A 20,859-nucleotide genomic window follows, 5' to 3' on the forward strand; every position below is an offset into this window, starting at 1 on the left:
TGTGTGTGTGTGTTCAGGTGGAGCGTCCCGCTGGGTGCAGCGCAGCGTGTCATGGACGCGGTGAAGGAGGGTCACAAGAGCAGCCTGAGCTCGGGTAAAATGGTGGCTCTGGCGGCGGGGCTCTCTGTCGGGGCCACGGTGGGCTACATGGTCTATCGCCACATGAGCAGCACCAGCAGCAGTGAGTATCTGCTGCATGTGTGGAAATGATCAATGACTGTTTGTGTTGATTTTCTGATGATCTCGTTCGTCGTCAGCAGGTCAGGGGCCCGACACCGAGGTGTCAAAGATGACGCTCCCTGTGGAGGTTTACAGGAACATGTCCAGATACCAGGCCAAGTTTTTGGATGTGGTGAGTTCTTCAACACCTGATGTTGATGTTGATGATGATGATGATGATGATGATGATGATGATGAGTTAAAGTGGTGGATAATCTCATAACATCTTCTAAAATAAGGTAAGACGGACGCTTCTATAGATGATTTCCTTCATGATCAGTCTGCAGAATTACAGAAGCCCAAAGTGTTCAGTTTTAAATAAATAAAAAAGACATTATGACATAATCACATGAATAAAGACATTATTACATTATTTCATCTTTCTTATTTTTGTAATAACAGAATTTTATGTTATTACAGATATTTTTACTTCAAAAGCCAGTTTTTAAAAAAAAAAATCTCATAATGACATATTTTATATTTATTTTTTGTATTTTTTTATATCACACTTATTTTATGTCAAGTTTTATTTCATCACAGTTGTGTTGTCACTGCCTCCGCATCTTTTCAGTCAGTCACATGCGTCTGAAGCTAAAAAGATCAATTTAGCCAGTTAGCCCCTGTTAGCATCGGTTAGCAAGAGCAGCAACAATGTCAGAGTAATTCAGAATCACCCGTCCAGCTGCAGCTGTAAACACAGACACAGAAACTAACATCTTTTATTTAGGTAGTATTTATATATATATATATATATTCATATAGTTTGATAGTGGGCTGTCCAGCTGCGTTGCCCTGTGAGCTTGGTTTCTTACTCATCATCAAGGTAAACTGCTCCGATGTGACAAAGAAAAGCATCAAATCTTCACATTGAAATGAGCAAATGTTTGAATTTTGCTTTAAAAAATGACTGAAATGATTCATGTACTAAGACAAGTTTCTTTCCACAGCAGCGTTCAGACACGAGGCAGTTCAGAGCTTTACAGAGGCAGGAAATACATTAAATACAACATTAAAGACGTTAACACTTGTTAACACATAGAGAGAATCACTGTCCTGTTTTAAATAAGATTCCTGCAGGTATAGCAGGTGTGCGGTCGGTCTTCTCACTCAGCTGTGTCTCTCTCTCAGGTGACCCAGAGGTCTGGAGCTCATGTGCGGGTGTTGTCGGGCTCGGGGGAGCCTGGCTGTAAGGCCGTGTGCTTCCTGCTGCAGGGCTCGAAGGAGCAGATCCTGCTGGCCCGCTGCGTCCTGGAGAACCTGGTCACCGACTGTGAACCGCTCACCGAGACCTTGGAGGTTCCTCAGACCGCCTTCGGACGTATCATAGGTAGCCACTCAGTGTGAAGGATGATGAGTTTGTTACTGGTAGTGGTCCGGTCCGGAGTCACACTCACATCTTCATATTTAATCTAGAGACGCCAGTTAACCTCCTGTGGGATGAAGCTGGAGAACTGAAACATGAGAATCAGTCAAAGGATCATTTTTCTTACTGTCAACAAACCCCATGAAAAGTCGTAAAACCGAGTCACTCAGTGCTTTCTGACTCCTGTCTGTGGCCTCATTGGTTCCTATTGAAAATTTCAGTTTTTAAAAACGTCTCACAAATGCAGGGTAGATGATATCATTTTTAAAAAGTCATTTCCTAAAACAGATGGCCACTGTAGTTTTTGTTTTTAGCAGGAAACAGGAGAAAATAACAGTGCCTTAGTTGGGGACTATTTTCAGTGGCGGATTAATCCACATTTGGTGACATATTGAATATTTTGGACAGCAGGACGAAGAGGGAATGTGAATGAGAGGTTGACAGTGTGTCAGCTGAGTGTTGGTTTGACTCTGAACTAACGTCACAAAAACAATATAGGACATCATGGACAGACGTGTGGACGACGTCAAAGACAAGAACAAAAAGAAACGATAACGATATGATGTGTATGGTGGTCTGTAATATGTGTGTGTGTGCTGAATGTGTTTGATGAACTTGTAGGAAGAATGTAAATAATAATTAAAATGTATTGTAATTTTCCAAAAAGAAAAAATATGATGATAATGTAAAATAGTAGATATACAGGTTCATTAGCCGCAACAGCTGGATAAAGATCTGATTCAATTTAAAGACACATTTCTACATAGAAGCAGGACAGAAGACTGCACTTCCTGTCTGCTCAACTCAAGTGTGTGTGTGTGCGTGCGTGTGTACGTGCGTGTGTACGTGCGTGCAGGTCGTGGTGGAGGGAGTTTGAAACTGATCACCAGGACAACGGGGGCCAAATTGTCTTGTTCCAAAGAGAAGACAGCGGGTCCTGGAGCGAAGGGCAACGTGACGATCACAGGGACCAGAGAGGAGGTGAAACAGGCCAAGGTGAGGAGGAGTCACCGTGCATGCGTGCGTACGTACGTGCGTGCGTGCGTGCGTGCGTGCGTGCGTGCGTGCGTGCGTGCGGCTCCATGTTCAGTTGTGTTGATCTGTGTGCAGGAGCTGATTCTGGAGAAAGTCAGAGAGGACACGACGGTGAGGACGAAGATCTCGCAGTCGTCCGCTCTGCGTCAGAGGCGTGGCCACACTGCGGTGAACCAGAGGCCGGACAGAACAGAACCTGAGGCACCGGCGGGTTTGAACAACAACGGCCCCCACCCCCCAGTGAAGAACGGGCTCATTCAGTCGTGTGGAACCGCAGGAGAACCAGAACATATTCAGGACAAGATGGAGGAGCACAAACTCAGCAACACTGACAGCAAGGAGGAGGAGGAGGAAGAGGAGGAAGAGGAGGAGGAGGAGAGTCTCTCCACAGACTCTCTCTCTGAAGTTTCCAAGTTTGAAAGTTGGTTCACTGTCTCTGTAATTGGTTATTGATTATTTAAAAGACTCTGTCCTTGAACTTGACCGTCTCTGTGTTGTCCAGTTCCCAGTCCAGACCTGAGCTTCCAGCCTGACGAACATCTGGAAGTTTACGTCTCTGCGTCGGAGAACCCGAACCACTTCTGGATCCAGATCCTGGGGGTCCGCTCCCTGCAGCTGGACAAACTGACGGAGGAGATGAACCGCTTCTACAACGGCGGCGACCGCACAGTCAGTCCGCGTCCCGCCGTCTTCACTAGTGGGGAGATGTGACTAATGGACCCCGGTGTGTAATTGCCCCTCCTTTTCTTCCCTCCAGGAGCAGAGGGTGGAGACCATCGTGGTCGGGGACATTGTGGCCGCTCCGTACCGAGACCACGGCACGTGGAACAGGGCCAGGGTGCTGGGAGTCCTGTCCTCTGGACACGTGGACCTTTACTATGTTGACTTTGGGGACAACGGGGAGCTGCCCAGAGACAGTCTCTGCCGTATGAGGTACGAGAGCAGCTGCACTCTCTTAATAACACCTTCTTCTTCTTCTTCTTCTTCTTCTTCTTCTTCATTTCTGTTGAGCCAGACTTAGATAGGTGATCTACAGAGAGTCACCGGTGTCTGTCTGAGTGAAGGGGGACCAGGTCCACAGTCTGAGCCACCGTACTCCTACGCACAAGCGCCTATAGAGCGCACTGTATTACGCCGCAGCCGCAGGTCAGCTGAGCCAATCAGAAAGCGGCGGAATACAGTCTGTAGGTTTTATGTGGAATAAAAGTCAATTCACTTTTTTACTCAGACACACACAGACTTCTTCTTCTAATAATTCTAATTCTAATTCTTCTTCTTCTAATTCAAATTTTTCTTTTTCTAATTCTTGTGTTTTCATCGACCCAGTTCTGGAGTAATCTTTTATCTTCTGGGATCAGGAGTGTAGTTTGTGTCTTGTCTCGTTGTAATCTCAGCTCATGAAATGTTTATAGGTTGGTTTTTCTTTTCAAGGCTCCTCATACAACTGTGTTCTTGCTCTGCACACCAGGAGCAGGGAAGATGTTTGTTCATGACATCAGTGAAACACGACAGACGGAGGTTACGTTAAGTTAACGGCTTTTGCTTTTGCTGCATGAACTTTTCAGGAGTGACTTCCTCAGTTTACCATTCCAAGCCATCGAGTGCAGCTTAGCAGGAGTGAGACCGAAAGGTAAAACCATTGTGTTAATACCTGAAAAATATGATCCATAACTCTAAATGTTGAGTTATGACTCTTTTGTTTAGGTCTTTTATTTTGATATTTCCTGAACTGTGTGTTCCTCAGGAGAGGCGTGGACTGAGGCGGCCCTGGATGAGTTCGAGCGGCTGACGTACTGCGCCTCCTGGAGACCCCTGCAGGCCAAACTGTGCAGCTACTCCCACTCTGAGGTCTCCTCCTGGCCCAGCGTCAAGCTCTATGTGAACAGCGAGGCCAAGGTCGGACAGATTTCCATCATCTGTGTTTGGTTCGTCTCTCATCCTGTCTCCTGTGCTCATGTATAAAAATAAAAAAACCGCTGCCCATCCCAGACTGTAGATATCGGAGAGGAGCTCGTACGGCTCGGCCACGCCGTCAGCTTCCAGGAAGTGATGAACGGAAAGACTGAGGGCGACAATCTTGGCTGTCTGCAGAGGATGCTGGTGAGTCACAGAACACATTAGAGCCTGACAGCTCTCATTAACACATTCAGTTAAGGTCATTTTAAGCAATTAAAATTATTTTTTTTCTTTAAAGATATTCGTATGTTAAATATCTTTAAAGAAATTTCACGGCAGAAACGAGATAAACACAGAATGAATTGTTGCCGGAGTGAAACACAGTTTCTTCAGTCTATATTCAGATCTGTAGGAACTCTGCAGCCACTGAACTGGGACACAGCTGACGTCTATAAGTAACTGAGTAAATGATGTATTAATAATGAACATGTGACAAGGATCACACAGATGATAAGTCAGTGAGAAACTGAACTGTTCACTTAGAGTTGAGAATTAGCAGGGAACAGCAGATTGAGTGAATCACTTCTGTCGGACTTTAAATGAATAATTCAGACACCGTCAACTTCAACTCTTCAGAAGGAAAGGTTAGCCTACTTTTACTGCGTCGTCCTGGAGCCGGTCTGACGCTCCCTGAGAGGCTGCTGAGTTAAGACTGATGCACAACAGAGAGAAATATAAGACGGCTGCAGAAACACCAGCTCGGTGAAAAACAGGCAGCACAGATTCAGTTGAAGTCAGAGTTAGAGAGACTGTTACTGATGTTACTACCACAGATGTGTGGGTCACACAGAGAACCATGTGCTGGAGGAAGAGCAGGGTGAGGGACAAAAGAAGACACTGGATTAGTACTGATTCACCCACATGTGAGTCTCCTCAGCTACTAACCCCACCCCCCCACCCAACCAACCCCACCCCCCCTGACTGTGAAGCCTGTGTGTGGTCTGGCAGATGCCTCGTTGTGCAGATCCAACTACAACAGAGAGAAGGAGATAGAGCTGAGGGCGCAAGGAAACATGTCCAACGTTACTTCATATGGGGGGGGGGGGGCATACTGATGCTGGTGAGGAGGATGAATGTGCTGGGAAAAGCTGTTTTTTGGACCTGAAATTAATATTATAATTATATATATATATATATATATATATATACACAGTGGCAAGAAAAAGTATGTGAACCTCTTGGAATTTCATGGTTTTCTGAGTAAATTTGTCATAAAATGTGATCTGATATTCATCTAAGTCAAGGGTATTGACAAATATAATGTGTCTTAAATAATACCACAAAAAAAATTGATCTTCCATGTCTTTATTGAGAAGAACCAAAAAATCCTCATAGTGCTTGTGGAAAAAGTATGTGAACCCTTGAATTAATGACCTCAAAAAAGCTAATTGGTGTCAGGTTTTAGCACATCTGGAGTCTCGTTAAGACAATGAGTTTGGGGGTGTGGACTAAAGCTACTTTGACTGATAAGGAGTTTTTTTTTGCAAAAGAAGAACACGTTTATGTGCCATGCCTCGCCAAGAAGAGCTTTCAGAGGATCTACGATCAAGAATTGTTGATTTACATAAAGCTGGCAAAGGTTACGAAGTGATTTCAAGTTGTCAAAAGAGCACATTGACACTCCACAGCTGTATTGGCAAAATGTTTTGTGGACTGATGAAACTAAGATTGAACTATTTGGAAAAAACACCCAGCACTACATCTGGTGTAGAAAGGGTCGTGGCATATCGTCATGAAAACATCATCCCAACCGTAAAGTATGGTGGAGGAAACCTCATGATTTGGGCTCAGCTTGCAATCATTGAGGGGAAGATGAATTCCCAAGTTTATCAGAGAATTCTTCAGGATAATCTGAGAACGTCTGTACATCAGCTGAAACTCTCTAGAAAGTGGGTGATGCAACAGGACAATGACCCAAAACACCGGAGCAAGTCCACAACAGACTGGTTCCAGAAAAACACAATCTTTTTGGAGCATTTTGGAGTGGCCAAGTCAGAACCCAGACCTCAACCCAACAGAAATGCTATGGACTGACTTGAAGAGAGCCGTGCACATGAGACGTCCAAAGAATATGGCAGAGCTTAAGCAGTTCTGCCAGGATTCATTCTAAGGGTTCACTTACTTTCCACTGCCATTTTGAATGTTGAATGAGTGTGTTCAATAAAGACATGAAAGATCAGATTTTTTCTTATTATTTTAGACACATTATATCTGTCAATACCCTTGACTTAGATGAAGATCAGATCAGATTTTATGACAAATTTATTCAGAAAACCATGACATTCCAAAAGGTTCACATACTTGTTCTTGCCACTGTATATATATATACACATATATATAAAAAACGAACACACGAACAACTTCCTCTCTTTTCGTCCTACAGGACGACGTGATAGGAGCGTCGTCAGAGCTCAGTCTCTCCTGTATCAGCTTGTCAGGTGAGTACTGACACTGAGACAGGAAACCAGTGACAGGTCACCGCCACCACACACGCTCAGCAGGAGCACGTATACTAGAAGGCCGGAAAACATATAGAAATATAAAAATAAACAGTAGGATGCTGCATGTGAGGAAACCAGCAGGTGAAGAGTTTCAAATAAAACCGGAGAAGGAAATGGAGCGTTCACCTGAGTATGATGTGACGTCCAGCCAACAAACCAAATACAACAAACCACACAGGTACAGGTCGATGTGGAATTACAACTCCTGAATTAGAACTCCATTCCAGCAAGTGAATAAACAGATAGACCCGCCGCACCCACCACTCGACGGCAGACACGCAACATTAGTGACGAGCTGATGAATGTAGTGGAGCATTTAGCAGCTGAAGAGCCAGATAATCTTCCCAGGAGAGTTAAACAGAGCTAACCTGGACTTAGATTCAGCAGAAGACCAGGAACATGAGTCCAGATGAATGCTGATGTTCGTCACATCAACGTATAACTCCGTGATTTGTCAAATGTGTGTGATTTTTGGCATGATGTGAGGTTCTGCTCCCATGTGGCGTAAAAATACAGCTTTAATAAAACAAGCTAACTCCAAGTATCTTATTAAAGGATAAACAAGAAAAGACTGAGAATGTGAGCAAGTGTTCAGATCCAGCTTTTAGCACCTGACGGCTTTGGTTGGTAATTAGAGGGACTTCACAAATTATTACTCATCTTGAAGTTATTACGTTATGATTCTCTGTCAACCTTCTGCACTGCGGTGGATTAAAAAGGCAGTTCTGTTTTTAAGTTGTTGGTAGTTCAGTGACTGAACCAGTTTTCTGTTTGTCCCTCAGAAGTCGCCTCGATCTCAGGAAGCGTCGATGATGTCATAGAGGACGAGCTGCTCTGAGACCAAAGACGTAAATAAATGTCAAGGTGTTGTTTCCTATCTTTATGACTGAATGAAGTTTAACATTCTGGATTTAAGAAGCATTCTATCTCTAAAATAAATGATAACCTGGCCCTCTTGACTCTTCCAGCACTGACCATCCATTCCTCAGCATCAGCTCTGATGAGATGAAGGGGGTGTTTCCTCATCTGACCCGACTCGGCCACATGACTCCTCATTGTGAAGCCTTACCTACCTGACGACTGCAGCAATTCTTCCAGCCATATTCACTTTATCGTTATTACTTCAGTACACAATGAATTCTTTGTTTTGCCTTTATGCTGTTCTGCATCTGTTCCAGCGTAGCTTCAGCGTGTCATTACTATATTTTGTGTTCAGAAAATGAAGAGGAACAAAAACAAAATGCCAGTATTATTATTTTTTTCTCTACTTGTATGCATATGAAGATTTAATGACCTATATATTAGGCTTCGAGTTATTATATTTGGAAATGACACTGTACAGTATTATTATCGTGGTCCTCAGATTGTGTTCAGTATGAAAATATGGCATCTACTGTATCATTAGCAGAGGTTTGTCTTCAGAGCTATATATAAAGGGTTTATTTTATGTCACAAGAAGTGTCTGTGTTTTACTTTGAAATGATGTTTGTGCTATAAATGTACAGATGGGTGAAAAATTAAAGGGAAAACCCTGAAGAATGAGTGGAGAACCTAAGTGAACACCTATTATGTTTGTTTTCCCTTTAATTTAAATTATCACCTGTCTGTATGATTCAAAATAAAAGTAGATAATGGGTGTGTTAAAGTTATTTCACTCCTTATTGTCTAACTTTAGCATAAATGTGAATTGCTCCAGATCATAGTCTGCATGTTAGTAAGCTGTGTATGCAACGCTGAGACAGGTGACTTGTCAAACAATTAGTGACACAATGAACATTCCCGCCGTTTATATCGGTGTCGGTTTGACACCGGAAGCGGCGTGGATAAGTTTTATTCTATTCTTTTCTATTTTACACTAGAAACAGAGGAGGCCATTCATTCATTCCCACAGCGGAGTCCACTGTTTTGTTTCTGTGTCGGTGGATGACCTCCATTCCGGATTGACCAATCACACGAATGTAGGTTACGCTCGCACATGCGCAGAAGCAGCAGAGTAATTTGTTGATACCCTGCTTTGGTAGTATTCATTTAGTCGTTGCTATTTCAAAGCCAATTTTATCCTCAGCGTATGGGTCTGTATTTGCATTGGCAGCACAGTTAACTAGAAGATTATCTATATGAAGGGCTGATGGAAGACACAAGGGATTTGGTGAGTAATTTTGAATCATTTTAGGGCCGCGAGCCTCCCGATTACAGAGGATTTGCTCAGGCTAGCGCTCCTCCTTTGTTGTTATCTGTTTATCGTAGCTAGCTACTGCTGCAGCCAGCGTTAAATATTACAAAGCTCTCCAATAAAGCGGTATGAATAAAACAACCCCACGCGTATTTTTATCTACATATGTGTAGTCGTAAGTGTGCAACGCAAATGAAAAGCTTGGTGTGATTTTGTGGATAAAAACTGGAAAAACAGGTTTCCGCTAGCTAGCTATGCTAACGCTAGTTAGCATTCGGAGCGATTTCTAATAAGGCCGCCCCGTATTTCAGCTTGTGTATTAGTTAGCTTTTCTATTTTGCACATCTTAGATTCTGCTAAACGTGTCTTTGCTGGTGGGACGTTGTTTTTTCTTTTAGCATCGTTGCTGGCTGAGGAATAAATGTTAGCTCAGCCAGTTAGGATGTCACCTGTGATGCTCAAAGGAGGAAGTAAACAGGCTGTGACAACTGTAAATATTTCTGATCTGTTCCGGATTCTGTGCAGTCGATGAACAAGAACAACTGAATCTTCATATTTTCACGGCTGTAGTTGTATTTTTGTTTGACTTTTCGTCACTTATTTTCATAGCAATTTCTACCTGGCTTCCACAGCCAGCTTCCCAGGTCAGATCCTGCAGATGACAATTTAAAGAGGAATAATGTTTAATATAATTTCGTTAAAAATTGGGAATGTGCAATGCTGCTAGAGTTGTGCACGTAAATGCAACAACGGTGTACTATAGAATTGTCCATTGTCCAAATGATTGATTAATTGATTATCCGAAAATCAATTAATTTAATTAATTCATGTTAATTTTGACAGTTTAAGTAATTTTGTAAAGCAAAATGATTTAAAAAAAATCACTGGTCCCTGGTTCTCAAATGCAACTATATATATTTTTGGTCCTCTGTGATAGTAAACTGAACATCTATGGGCTTTGGTCTTCAGACACAACAAGACAATTAAAGACACCTTGAATCTTAGGAAACCCGTGGGCTTTTTCACTATTTTCTGATATTTTATAGACTGAGCAAGTACTTCAGAAAATAATCTTAATATTAAATGTTAAGGAAGATAATTGTCAATTACGGAATTAAAGGTATTTAATTAATTCAGATGTCTTTTGCCATTATTTCAACGGTGAAGGCTGAACGCACCCCACGTTCAGAGCGTAAGCGGAGAGACTCGTTCGGGATGTTTGATGGCTACGACAGCTGCAGTGAGGAGTCCACCAGTAGCTCCAGTTCAGAGGACAGTGAGGATGAGGTGGTGCCCTCCATCCCTGCCAGCCTGCCCATCATCAAGAACAATGGTCAAGTCTACACCTACCCGGACGGCAAGGCTGGAATGGGTCAGTGCACAGAAATATGTTTGGAGTTTATAGTTTTTGTGGATCTCTGGAATATAATCCGGTGTGTAAGAAGTCTGATGGTTTTAATGGTTCTTGCACTTGTTTTGTGGACTCTTCTTCACAGCCACCTGTGAGATGTGTGGGATGGTCGGAGTACGAGATGCTTTTTACTCCAAGACCAAGCGCTTCTGCAGTGTGTCGTGTTCTCGGAGTTATTCCTCAAATTCCAAAAAAGCTAGCATCTTGGCAAGACTTCAGGTAAATGCATTTTAAGCCTCCGATAACACATTTATTTACGATTAACATATAATTACACAAATATTGATTTCTGCTTTAATTTTGAAAGGGCAAACCACCAACGAAAAAGGCTAAAGTCTTACAGAAACAACCTCTTATGGCAAAATTGGCAGCTTACGCCCAGTACCAAGCAAGTCAACAGAACCAGGCGAAATCAAAAGCTGGTATGTGATCAAAGAGCAGTCATGATGGTTAATGGGGCATCAGTGCTGCTATGTTTGGATACACTCCAGCTTTACACTGTTCTTGTTTCTGTCAGTGGTCCCTGCAGAGAGCTTCGACTGGGGTCGGTATATCTGTAGCAATAACACAGTCGGAGCTCCGGTCAGCTGTTTCAAGCATGTAAGTACAATACTCACAGTAGAGCCGATTACAACCTCAGAACTTTTGTTTTTTTGTTTTTCAACATTTCTTTATTGAAATTCGAATTGTTTACTACCCAGAGCAACACAGACACAGAACAAGAAGGTACATACAAGTACAAAATGCAACGTATGAGATAATAAATAAACACTAAAGAGTAAAATTATATATCAATCACAAATAATAATGATAGAAAATACATTATATATATATATATATATATATATATATATGCACGTATAAATAAAAAAGGTGATACAGGCCTACATAACTGTGAGTTCAGTTCATCGTTCCATCCTTCCACTTGTATATTTTTACGTTTCAGGAAGTTACAAAGATGTCCTAAAACTTACTTAACTTATCTTTTCTAAGGCAAAGTAAAAGGTCATTCCCTTCAGCCATTCTGAAATTGTACAGGTTGTCTGTACAACACTTTGCTTCCAAGAAGCAGATGTTGAGTGAGGACCTGACGTTACAAGTCACAAAACCATCTGGGAAAATATTCAGTTTACACCATGTAGGGTCAAGAGGAACCTCCTGGTCTCTGATCCGACCAGAATAATCCAGAACTGATGTGTTGCTTTCTACATTGTATAACTCCTCTGTTCCACTGTGCTTCAGGCCCCCATGGGGTTATGCTGGGGAGACATAGAAGAAGGTGTCAGGATTGAGGTGCTCAACTCTGATACCAACCTCTCCACTAAGGTGTACTGGATCGCAGAAATCATTAAGCTAGCAGGTGAGGCTGTTGCAGCAACTAGTTAAAGGACAAATCCACCCTGAAATGTACATGTCAGAAACGCTTTCTTTTCTTCTGTCAACTACACAACAAAAACACATTACTGTGTTGCTTTTTGCTTTATTTTATGCCACTGACAAAAGAAATCTCCGTTCCTTGTTTGTTCTGGACCTTTCAACCATATATTACAGCTTTCATCTGCAGCTGTTGTTGTCACAAACTGTAGATGTGTAATCTTTCCATTATCCTGAGCAATCTGAGGGCTTCACATCTACCCTTCCATGACTGTGGGTTGTGAAAGTCTAGAAGAGGCTGTCAGGTGTTTCCAGTTTCAGGAGCTGAAAGTCAACAGTGTCTCGTAACGTCCTGCAGGGTTCAAGGCTCTCCTGCGGTATGAGGGTTTTGACAACGACACCAGTAAGGACTTCTGGTGTAATCTCTGCATCCCCGAGGTGCACCCGGTGGGATGGTGCGCATCCAGTGGCAAACCCCTTGTACCTCCAAAAAGTGAGCCGTGTGTCCAGCCTCTTTCACAGTCTTCTTCTCCTGTTTTTGGGTGTTTGTGGTAATTGTTGCTGTGATCTCTCTTACAGGCATACAGCATAAATATTCTAACTGGAAAGCCTTTCTTGTAAAGCGTCTCACTGGAGCTAAAACACTGCCACCTGACTTTAATGTCAAGGTGAGACACACTAATGCCAAAGTTTCTTCTTCTTGGACATGAAACTCCTTATGAAAAGCTACAACGACCGGTTTTGCCCTTTGTTAAATCCACTTAGGTACACGAGAACATGCAGTTCCCCTTTAAGAAGCTGATGCGGGTGGAGGTGGTGGATAAGAACTACCTGTGCCGGACACGGGTGGCGCTGGTGGAGCAGGTGATTGGAGGTCGCCTCAGGCTGGTCTATGAGGAGAGCCAGGACGGGTCTGATGACTTCTGGTGCCACATGTTCAGCCCTCTCATCCATAATATAGGCTGGTCACGAAGCATCGGACACCGCTTCAAACGATCCGGTGAGTGGTGCATGTGACGCTTCACAAGAAAGATTTAAGGAGGCGAATATTAAAATTCAGATGATGAGTATTTGGACAGTTAACACATTTCAGGCTCTGAGCTTCAGCAATAAAACAATGGATCCTTCATTAACGTTCAAGTTTGAGTAGGTTCATGTATGTAAAAGTAAACGTAGTTGTTTAAAAGCAGCTCCCCAACAGTTTTCAACTACGTCCTCAATTTCACACATTGACCCAACATGGTCCAGCCATTTATTAGGTCTGTGTCCATGTGTAGTGTGATTATAGATCAGCTCTAGCTTCTATATTAATACTGTGAAAGTATCAAAGCCTCAGTCCACAGAGAAATGCACACAGCCTGTATTCAGAAACTGAGCCTTAAAACCAGCCGTCAGGACTTCTTTAACTTTGTGATGTCACAACAAAGCAGTCACCAAGCCCCGCCCACCTGGACCCACCATCCAAACCTTGCAGGATTTGGTTTCTCTGAGTGTTTTTACCTGAAATCTGCTTTATTTTTATTGGATCACTCAGAAAACAGTCAGCCAATCAGAAGACAGGCTCAGAGCCTCCTCTCTTCTGATTGGCTCACAGACCTGTTGTTACTAGAGCTGCAGAGAGAAGCCTGAGAGAGGAGATGTAAAACTACACTGAGATGGTTTAAATATATCTTCTTATGGATCAACACTTCAAATAAAACACAGAAGAAGAAGAAACATGGAGCTTGTAAATCAGTGCTCAAATGTTTGGAGAGTCAAAAATAACTGGACAGATACACGAAGTCAAAATCACAATATTTCATGTTTGGTGAAAAATCCTTCACAGTCAATACCTGCCTGAAGTCTTCAACCCACATCACCAGGTGCGTTGTATCTTCCTGGTGTCACCTTCAGCTCTTGCTTGAGCTCAGGTGATGAACTCGTATTCCACGTCTTCACCCTGAAAAGTTCTTAAACATTTGACCAAATCCCGCCAAGTGATGAAATGTTTTCCAATGAGTTTTGATGCATTTGGCTGAAACTGAGCGCTGTATTCATTCTGTTGCCTCCATCAGCATCAGTACATTGTGGATCACCAGCTGTTCCTTTTTTCTTTTCCTCTTTCCATCCCTTTGATTGTTGTTTCTTCAGTTCATCGACCTGTCGGCTTCTTATTGTATGTTTCTTTTTCTTTGCAAACTGCAGCCCGGTCGTTCTGTTTTTGCATCTTGTGTTTGAACCATCCGAACTTGTGTTTGCACAGTCTTCCCTTGATTGTTGACGAGATCTTTCCAGACTTGCTCTGCAGTTGTATCACCATGCAAATGATTTTCCAGTCATACACAAGACTCGTGCTCCTCTGCCAGGTCCTTCCTGACAAACCAACGACTTTCTCTCCGATAGATTCTTGCTTTTTTCAGCCTCTTTATTATCTCCTTCACTTGCATGGTCACCTCTTTACTCCTCATACTGACGGACTTCTCCCATCTCAAATGTCAGGCGTAAATCATCATCAGTAGATTCATCTTTAAAAGTCTCAGTCATTTCCTGAAACGGCTGGTCACTGTCGTACTGAACAAACATTTAAAGAGGAGGAAATGGTGTGTGTGTGTTGACTGTTTTCAGGCAGCTACAATTGATTCTTAGTAAGTTACAGTCTCCGTGTTAACTTGACTCATCATGAAAAAGCAAATTGACAGTTACTTTAACATCCACTTTCATAAAGTCGGAGGACTTCTTTTAAAAAATGGTCCAAATCGTTGGTGTGTAAAATGAGAGCAGAGCGCATCTCAAAATCTCACATCTGGTGATGTCACTGTACGAACACTGAACATCTGGTTATCCTTTAAGTGCTGTTATGAGAGGGGGACACTGTCACAGGTCGACAGTCTGTAGATAATCCTGTCCTTCACTTACTGGTGGTAAAACTCAGATGTTAGATGTGGTGCACGTGACTTGATGAAATGCTGCTGTGTCTTTTCATGAAAGTGACTTTATGCACTGAGAGAATCAAATAATAACTTTCTTTTCTTAAGCAATCAATGTACCCTGAAGCCCAGCTCGTCCTCAGCTCCAACTGTCAGTGGTTTATCCTTCCTTTGAAATCATTTAATGCTCATGGAACTTTTTTGTGTGTATATTACTGAAACATCTCGGATGTGATGAGTGGTTTTGATCTGTCGATATATTTTTCAGATATTACAAAGAAAATGGAGGGGCAAGTTGATGCTCCTGCTCAACTCTTCCAGAAGGTAACGCAAAAAATAACATTTCTATTTTTACTACCTTCTCTGTTTCTTTGTTAAAGAGTCTTACAGCTGTGGTCCAAACTGTTCCATGACACAATAAAGAAAAATAAATATCCAATCCCAATAAAGGACATAAAGACAAGGCTCTTAAAATCTTGAAATTTATATTAAAGGTAATGTTGTCATCTATTTTTAAACGTAATCTTAGTCCTGAGATCAAATGTTAGTTTTATTCATATTTCATCAACTTTGTCTTAATCACATCAGTTTTTATTCGACTAAAACTCTGGACATTTTAATCTGATCTCAGTCAAAGAAAACAATAAATATTTGAGGCTAATTTTAATCAAACTTCAGCAAACTGCTTTAAATGAGATTTCATTCAACAGCACTCAGACTTCACCAACATAAGACCAATAATAAGCCACAGAGTGAGCGGAGCCCTGCAGAGAGGGAATCAACATTGAATCATTTATAATGTTGAGTTTCGTACTGAAATATTCAGTGATGTTTAATTTTCAACAGTGTTGAAATGTCACAATCAGGTTTCAGTGATTTTTAAGATTCAGATCTTTACAGCTACATGTGTGCATGCATGTCTTTTGTCATTATTATGAGCTGCATTTGAATGTGATGTTTGATGGAGCTCACGTTGACCTTTCTGTGCATCAGGTGAAAGATGTGGACCAGACTGGGGACTGGTTCAGAGACGGGATGAAGTTAGAAGCCATTGACCCCCTCAACCTCTCAGCTATATGTGTAGCCACTGTAAGGAAGGTGAGTGTGTCTCTGGAGAGAAACACTCTCCCTCAGCTGCTGCAGACTCACCTCAGCCCCTCCCTCTCTGCTGCTCAGGTGTTGGCAGATGGGTACCTCATGATCGGGATTGACGGTTCAGAGGCAGTGGACGGATCAGACTGGTTCTGCTACCACGGCACCTCCCCTTCCATCTTCCCTGTCGGATTCTGTGAAATCAACAACATAGAACTCACGCCCCCTAGAGGTACGCCACTCGTTACCTTTGTTTGTCTGTCACAAAGGGTTTGGGTTAGAGCCTCTGCTCTGTTCCATTCATTTCCAGGCCAAGTGGTTGGTTAAAAGTAGTTAGGTGGCATCTTCTTGCGTATGGTTTGCTAATGTGCTGGTCTTGATGCTGACTTTGTTCCCCAGGGTACACAAAACTACCATTTAAATGGTTTGACTACCTCAGAGAAACAGGATCAATAGCTGCTCCTGTCAAGCTATTTAACAAGGTGGGTTTCATTCTGGTTTCTCCACCATACGTGTGAATGTGACGGGATTCAGGATTTATCAGTGCTTCTTCTGCCTCACGTCTTCAGGAGGTTCCCAATCACGGTTTCCGACAAGGCATGAAGCTGGAGGCCGTCGACCTGATGGAGCCGCGGCTGGTGTGCGTTGCCACGGTGACGAGGATCGTGCACCGGCTACTGAGGATCCACTTTGACGGCTGGGAGGACGAGTACGACCAGTGGGTAGACTGCGAGTCGCCTGACCTCTACCCTGTGGGCTGGTGTCAGCTGACGGGATACCAGCTGCAGCCCCCAGCTTCACAGAGTAAGAGCTCCGCCCCTTTTAACCCCGCAGCCACCGAAGCCTCGTGTTTAACAGGATTTTGTTAAAGTAGATATGGGATTTTTAAAACATTTTTTAGCATGAATTCAACAACTAAGGTTGAAGGAAGTGGGATGTGGCATCAGTGTCTGGGCCGATGTTGAAGGTCTCGGGATGTTTGTAGTTACAACTGCAGTGCGTCGAGCTTATTCATGACTTTGCCAGTTCATGAAATCCATTAAAAGGTGTGTGACAGTGATGGTCCAGTGATATTGCTGTACGAGGCCTTTGACTCCACCTGTTAGTCATTACTTAATAACACGACTCATCATCAGTTTCTTCTTTATGAGCTCCTCGTGAAACCAGGGGACATAAATAAACACATAAAACCCACCGAGGAGCTGAGCGATCTGCCGTCCGTCCAATCAGTGAATTATGTCTGTTTACGGCTCGGTTACGTTACTATTTATTAACCACAGGAACCAGCCGTGTAAACGCTGACTGACTCGTGAATTAGTGGAAGAACAGATGAATTTCAAACGAATCACACTGAACCACCGACGTTCTGAAATACACCTGTGAACAATCAGTTCCCGTATCAGCAGGTGAAACTCTCCCTGCTCTTCACCCGTCTCCGGATCGGATTGACCGCCACCTTAAAGTCACTGCTCAACGACTCCATTTTGTTTGTATGGGGAAGTTTGCAGAACAGTAAAACGCACTGGACTTGTTGTGCAACGATTTTTATTGGAGGACTGATTAATAAAATGTCCTGGTCATGTCAGCTTCAATATCTGATCTCAGTATCAGCACAGATACTTTGTTTGTGTCAGTTTTTATAGTCCATATCGTTATAGTGCCTCACTGTGAAACTGTCTCGTCTTTCAGGTAACAGAGACACGCCTCAGTCTGTGCCCAAGCAGAAGAAGAAGGCGCAGCAGTACAAAGGCCAAAAGAAAAGTGAGTAATTCTTCCTGCACTCTTGATTACTTCCTCTCCACTCCTTCCTTCCTTCTCTTCCTCTTCCTCTTCCTCTTGCTGTCACTGGCTACACCTGCGGTGGTAACTCTGCTGCTCCGTGTTGGTCACCTGTTCGGTGTGTCAGGAATATTTTCATTGGACCTCTTCTGTCACAGCGCAGGATGCTGGAAAAGATGAAACAGTTTCTCTCTTTTCAGTGGGATAGTTATTAACACAGTAGAGTTGGAGTGTTTCAGACACGTCGGTGTTTGAGAGCAGGAGGCGTGGTGTTGCACCCCTGTTGAGGTCGGGCGTTTCACATCACTAAAGCAGATGCTAATGCTAAGTTGTAGCCTACACACTTTGTGCTGACAAACACTTTTGAAGCAGTTTTATGTGGAAGTCTATGGCTGCCAGTGTTAACATGAAATCCTTTAATTACATTAATTTTCCATTTGTGTGCACATGATGTATGACAAAATAACAATAATACATTTTTACATTTTACATAATTAAACATTTCTATAGCGACAACGACTTTGCACATAAAATGGACTTTTTATTTTCTGATGTGCCACCTAAACTTGAAATTATTATTTCTAATTTCAATGTGCTTTGTTCCAATTTTTGCAATTTTTTTTATGAAATGGAAAATGACTTTTGTATTGGTCGATTTCACAACGATCAACTTTGACAGATTTTACAAAAGAAGAAGAACTGACATTTAAAAAAACTGGACTTTTACATTGTATAAGCTTGTTTCTATTATTTATATTAGAAACAATTTCATTTACACCTGCCAGAATCAGGAGCGTCCAAAGTTCAGTTTACACACATGTAAGACAGTTTCTGATTCAGCTTTGTTTTTGTTTTGTTTTTTTACAAAAAAACAAAACAACAGCAACAAAGAGCTGGGCAGACATTGGCCTACACAGTCAGCATTAATAATAAATAATAAATAATAATTAAAATCATATTGATACAACACTGTTGCCCCTCCCTCTCCTTAAAGAGGAATAAAAGCTGTGATGTAATAATAAAAGCTCAGCTGACAAAGGGACGTCACAGCTGTGGGATCCATAAATACTTGAACCTGGTTGATCTTTATAAACTGTATTAGTTTAATTTTGTGAAGCATCATTGGAATGAAAATGTAAGTATTGATCAGCAGCCTGGCTGTCTGTCGCTCTGCTCTCGGTAGCTCACGGGGGTCAGCAGTGTGAGTACAGCTGACCAGGGGCTTATTCAGATGGGCTTCAAGTGTCGACAGTTTGAGGTTAAATTTAAACATTTCAACTTCAGCTCTAACCTTTTTGACTTTCCTTCCTAATTCACAATCTGAACATTGAGAGCTCCAGATGAATTGACCCCTGTGTGTAATAAGCCCCTGGTAGCTTACCTGAGTCTGGCTTGGTGTTTAGAGAGGAAGATTCCGGTTGGTCGACGGCCCTTCAGTCAGGCAGGCAGGAGGAGGAGCAGCTTCTCGGGGGACGAAGAACAGAGTCCGCCCCCTTACCCTGCCCAGGGGCCCGCTCGGCCCCGGCCCCGAACCCACCTCCACCAAACCCACAAATCAGGTAACGTTACACTAAAAGATCAAAACCAGCACTGCACTGAGCCGCCTGAGGCTCGGAGACGGCGTTTCCATCAGGAGACGGTCCTGTGACGCGCCTCTCCGTGGAGCCGGATGCTGCCGATGCTGCATGTCCTACTGTCAACTCAACCTCTGTTTCTAAATGTTCATGGTCATCGTTCTCACGTGAATATTTCCTCCTGATGCTGCTGATTTAATTAGTTTTGCCATCACTAGTATTTTGTTTCCACTTTGAGGAAATCATACGGCATGTTTGTTTCATTTGACACGTTTCTTTAAAGTAGTTCTCTCGACGCTTGTCATGCATGTGGAGTTAACATTAACGCCTGGAGCAAAGACAGAGGCTCCTTCTGTGTTTCACTCTAAAGTGCATGAACACAAGTGGCTCATCGGCGCTGCTGTTCTCTCTCTTATCCGTCTCTGTCCCGTCTGTAGAGTCTCTCCTGCGAATGAAGGAGGAGACGGCGGAGGTGGACGAGTTCACCTTCTCGCAGGGAACCTCGGACCAGGAGAGCAACGGCTCGGGCAGCTACTACATCAAACAGGAGCCCTGAGATCACAAGGTCGGGAAAGAGCAGGACACAACCGGGACTGGACACACCTCTGGATAAACCTCAGCAAGCATCAGGAAGGTGGAGGGTCGAAACTCGCCTCAAATCACACTCGTAGACCAACACCGCGGGCCTTCTATGGAGTCAGCACAGGAGACGGCGATGAAGAGGAGAAGGGGGTCGGGTTCGTGCTTGTGAAAATCCTGACGGGAACATTCCTCTGGACAGTCTTCTAACCTTGTAGCTGTGTGCGCTTGTCATCACCTGATCCAGAGGTCGGAGCAGCACCCCGGGTCGCAGATATTTGGGCATTTTCTTTTCGTACCACCCTCGGGTGACGCAACATCGGCTTTCTCTCCTCTCCTGTCTGGAACATCCAACCAGACCAGACGTGTTCGGATGGATAAAAAAAAAAACAAACAAAAAAAAAAAACAACAACCCTTTTTCCACAGAAATGGGGCGTCAACAGAAGCCCGTCCTGCCTTTGCCACAATCTGGGCCACGCACAGAGACCTGTAGAAACTGTGAGAACCATTTATTGAGCCAGGTCTTTTACACACACACACACACACACACACACACACACACACACACACACACACACACACACACACACACACACACACACACACCACACACACACACACACACACACACACACACACACACACACACACACACACACACACACACACACACACACACACACACACACCACACACACACACACACACACACACACACACACACACACACACACACACACACACACACACAACACACACACACACACACAACACACACACACACACACACACACACACACACACACACACACACACACACAACCACACACACACACACACACACACACACACACAACACACACACACACACACACACACACACACACACACACAAC

General features: G+C 43.2%; 2 protein-coding genes across 3 annotated transcripts; both read left to right on the forward strand.

Moving 5' to 3' along the window:
* Nucleotides 1-8,532, forward strand: tdrkh (tudor and KH domain containing). 2 transcript variants are annotated; one of them, XM_056366678.1, is made up of 13 exons: nucleotides 2-181; nucleotides 261-352; nucleotides 1,348-1,546; nucleotides 2,439-2,578; nucleotides 2,693-3,038; nucleotides 3,120-3,286; nucleotides 3,375-3,550; nucleotides 4,183-4,247; nucleotides 4,362-4,513; nucleotides 4,607-4,717; nucleotides 6,957-7,011; nucleotides 7,857-7,938; nucleotides 8,043-8,532. In XM_056366678.1, exons 1-12 carry the CDS (start codon nucleotides 52-54, stop codon nucleotides 7,910-7,912), a joined length of 1,689 nt encoding a protein of 562 aa, XP_056222653.1. In that variant the 5' UTR covers nucleotides 2-51; the 3' UTR covers nucleotides 7,913-7,938; nucleotides 8,043-8,532. The 2 variants fall into 2 exon arrangements, with proteins under 2 accessions (XP_056222654.1, XP_056222653.1); XM_056366679.1 differs by lacking the exon at nucleotides 6,957-7,011 and having other exon boundaries at nucleotides 1-181; nucleotides 258-352.
* A 543-nt stretch (nucleotides 8,533-9,075) lies between these two features.
* mbtd1 (mbt domain containing 1) lies at nucleotides 9,076-20,563 on the forward strand. Its single transcript, XM_056365342.1, has 17 exons — nucleotides 9,076-9,223; nucleotides 10,415-10,619; nucleotides 10,744-10,877; nucleotides 10,966-11,080; nucleotides 11,176-11,258; nucleotides 11,901-12,018; nucleotides 12,391-12,525; nucleotides 12,612-12,700; nucleotides 12,798-13,032; nucleotides 15,207-15,262; nucleotides 15,932-16,036; nucleotides 16,115-16,262; nucleotides 16,430-16,512; nucleotides 16,600-16,834; nucleotides 17,720-17,791; nucleotides 19,213-19,368; nucleotides 19,821-20,563. Exons 1-17 carry the CDS (start codon nucleotides 9,203-9,205, stop codon nucleotides 19,937-19,939), a joined length of 2,109 nt encoding a protein of 702 aa, XP_056221317.1. The 5' UTR covers nucleotides 9,076-9,202; the 3' UTR covers nucleotides 19,940-20,563.
* Nucleotides 20,564-20,859: the final 296 nt, after the last annotated feature.

Source organism: Seriola aureovittata, chromosome 21 (genome assembly GCF_021018895.1).
Source record: "Seriola aureovittata isolate HTS-2021-v1 ecotype China chromosome 21, ASM2101889v1, whole genome shotgun sequence".
Classification (NCBI taxonomy): Eukaryota; Metazoa; Chordata; class Actinopteri; order Carangiformes; family Carangidae; genus Seriola; species Seriola aureovittata.

Bases quoted from the DNA above. Each gene is read 5' to 3' on its own strand.
- tdrkh (XM_056366678.1), top strand. From the start codon at position 52: ATGGACGCGGTGAAGGAGGGTCACAAGAGCAGCCTGAGCTCGGGTAAA. The intron at 353-1,347 runs GTGAGTTCTTCA...TCTCTCTCTCAG, and splicing joins AGGCCAAGTTTTTGGATGTG to GTGACCCAGAGGTCTGGAGC. The intron at 4,514-4,606 runs GTCGGACAGATT...TGCCCATCCCAG, and splicing joins ATGTGAACAGCGAGGCCAAG to ACTGTAGATATCGGAGAGGA.
- mbtd1 (XM_056365342.1), top strand. From the start codon at position 9,203: ATGGAAGACACAAGGGATTTG. The intron at 12,019-12,390 runs GTGAGGCTGTTG...AACGTCCTGCAG, and splicing joins AGAAATCATTAAGCTAGCAG to GGTTCAAGGCTCTCCTGCGG. The intron at 19,369-19,820 runs GTAACGTTACAC...TCCCGTCTGTAG, and splicing joins CCACCAAACCCACAAATCAG to AGTCTCTCCTGCGAATGAAG.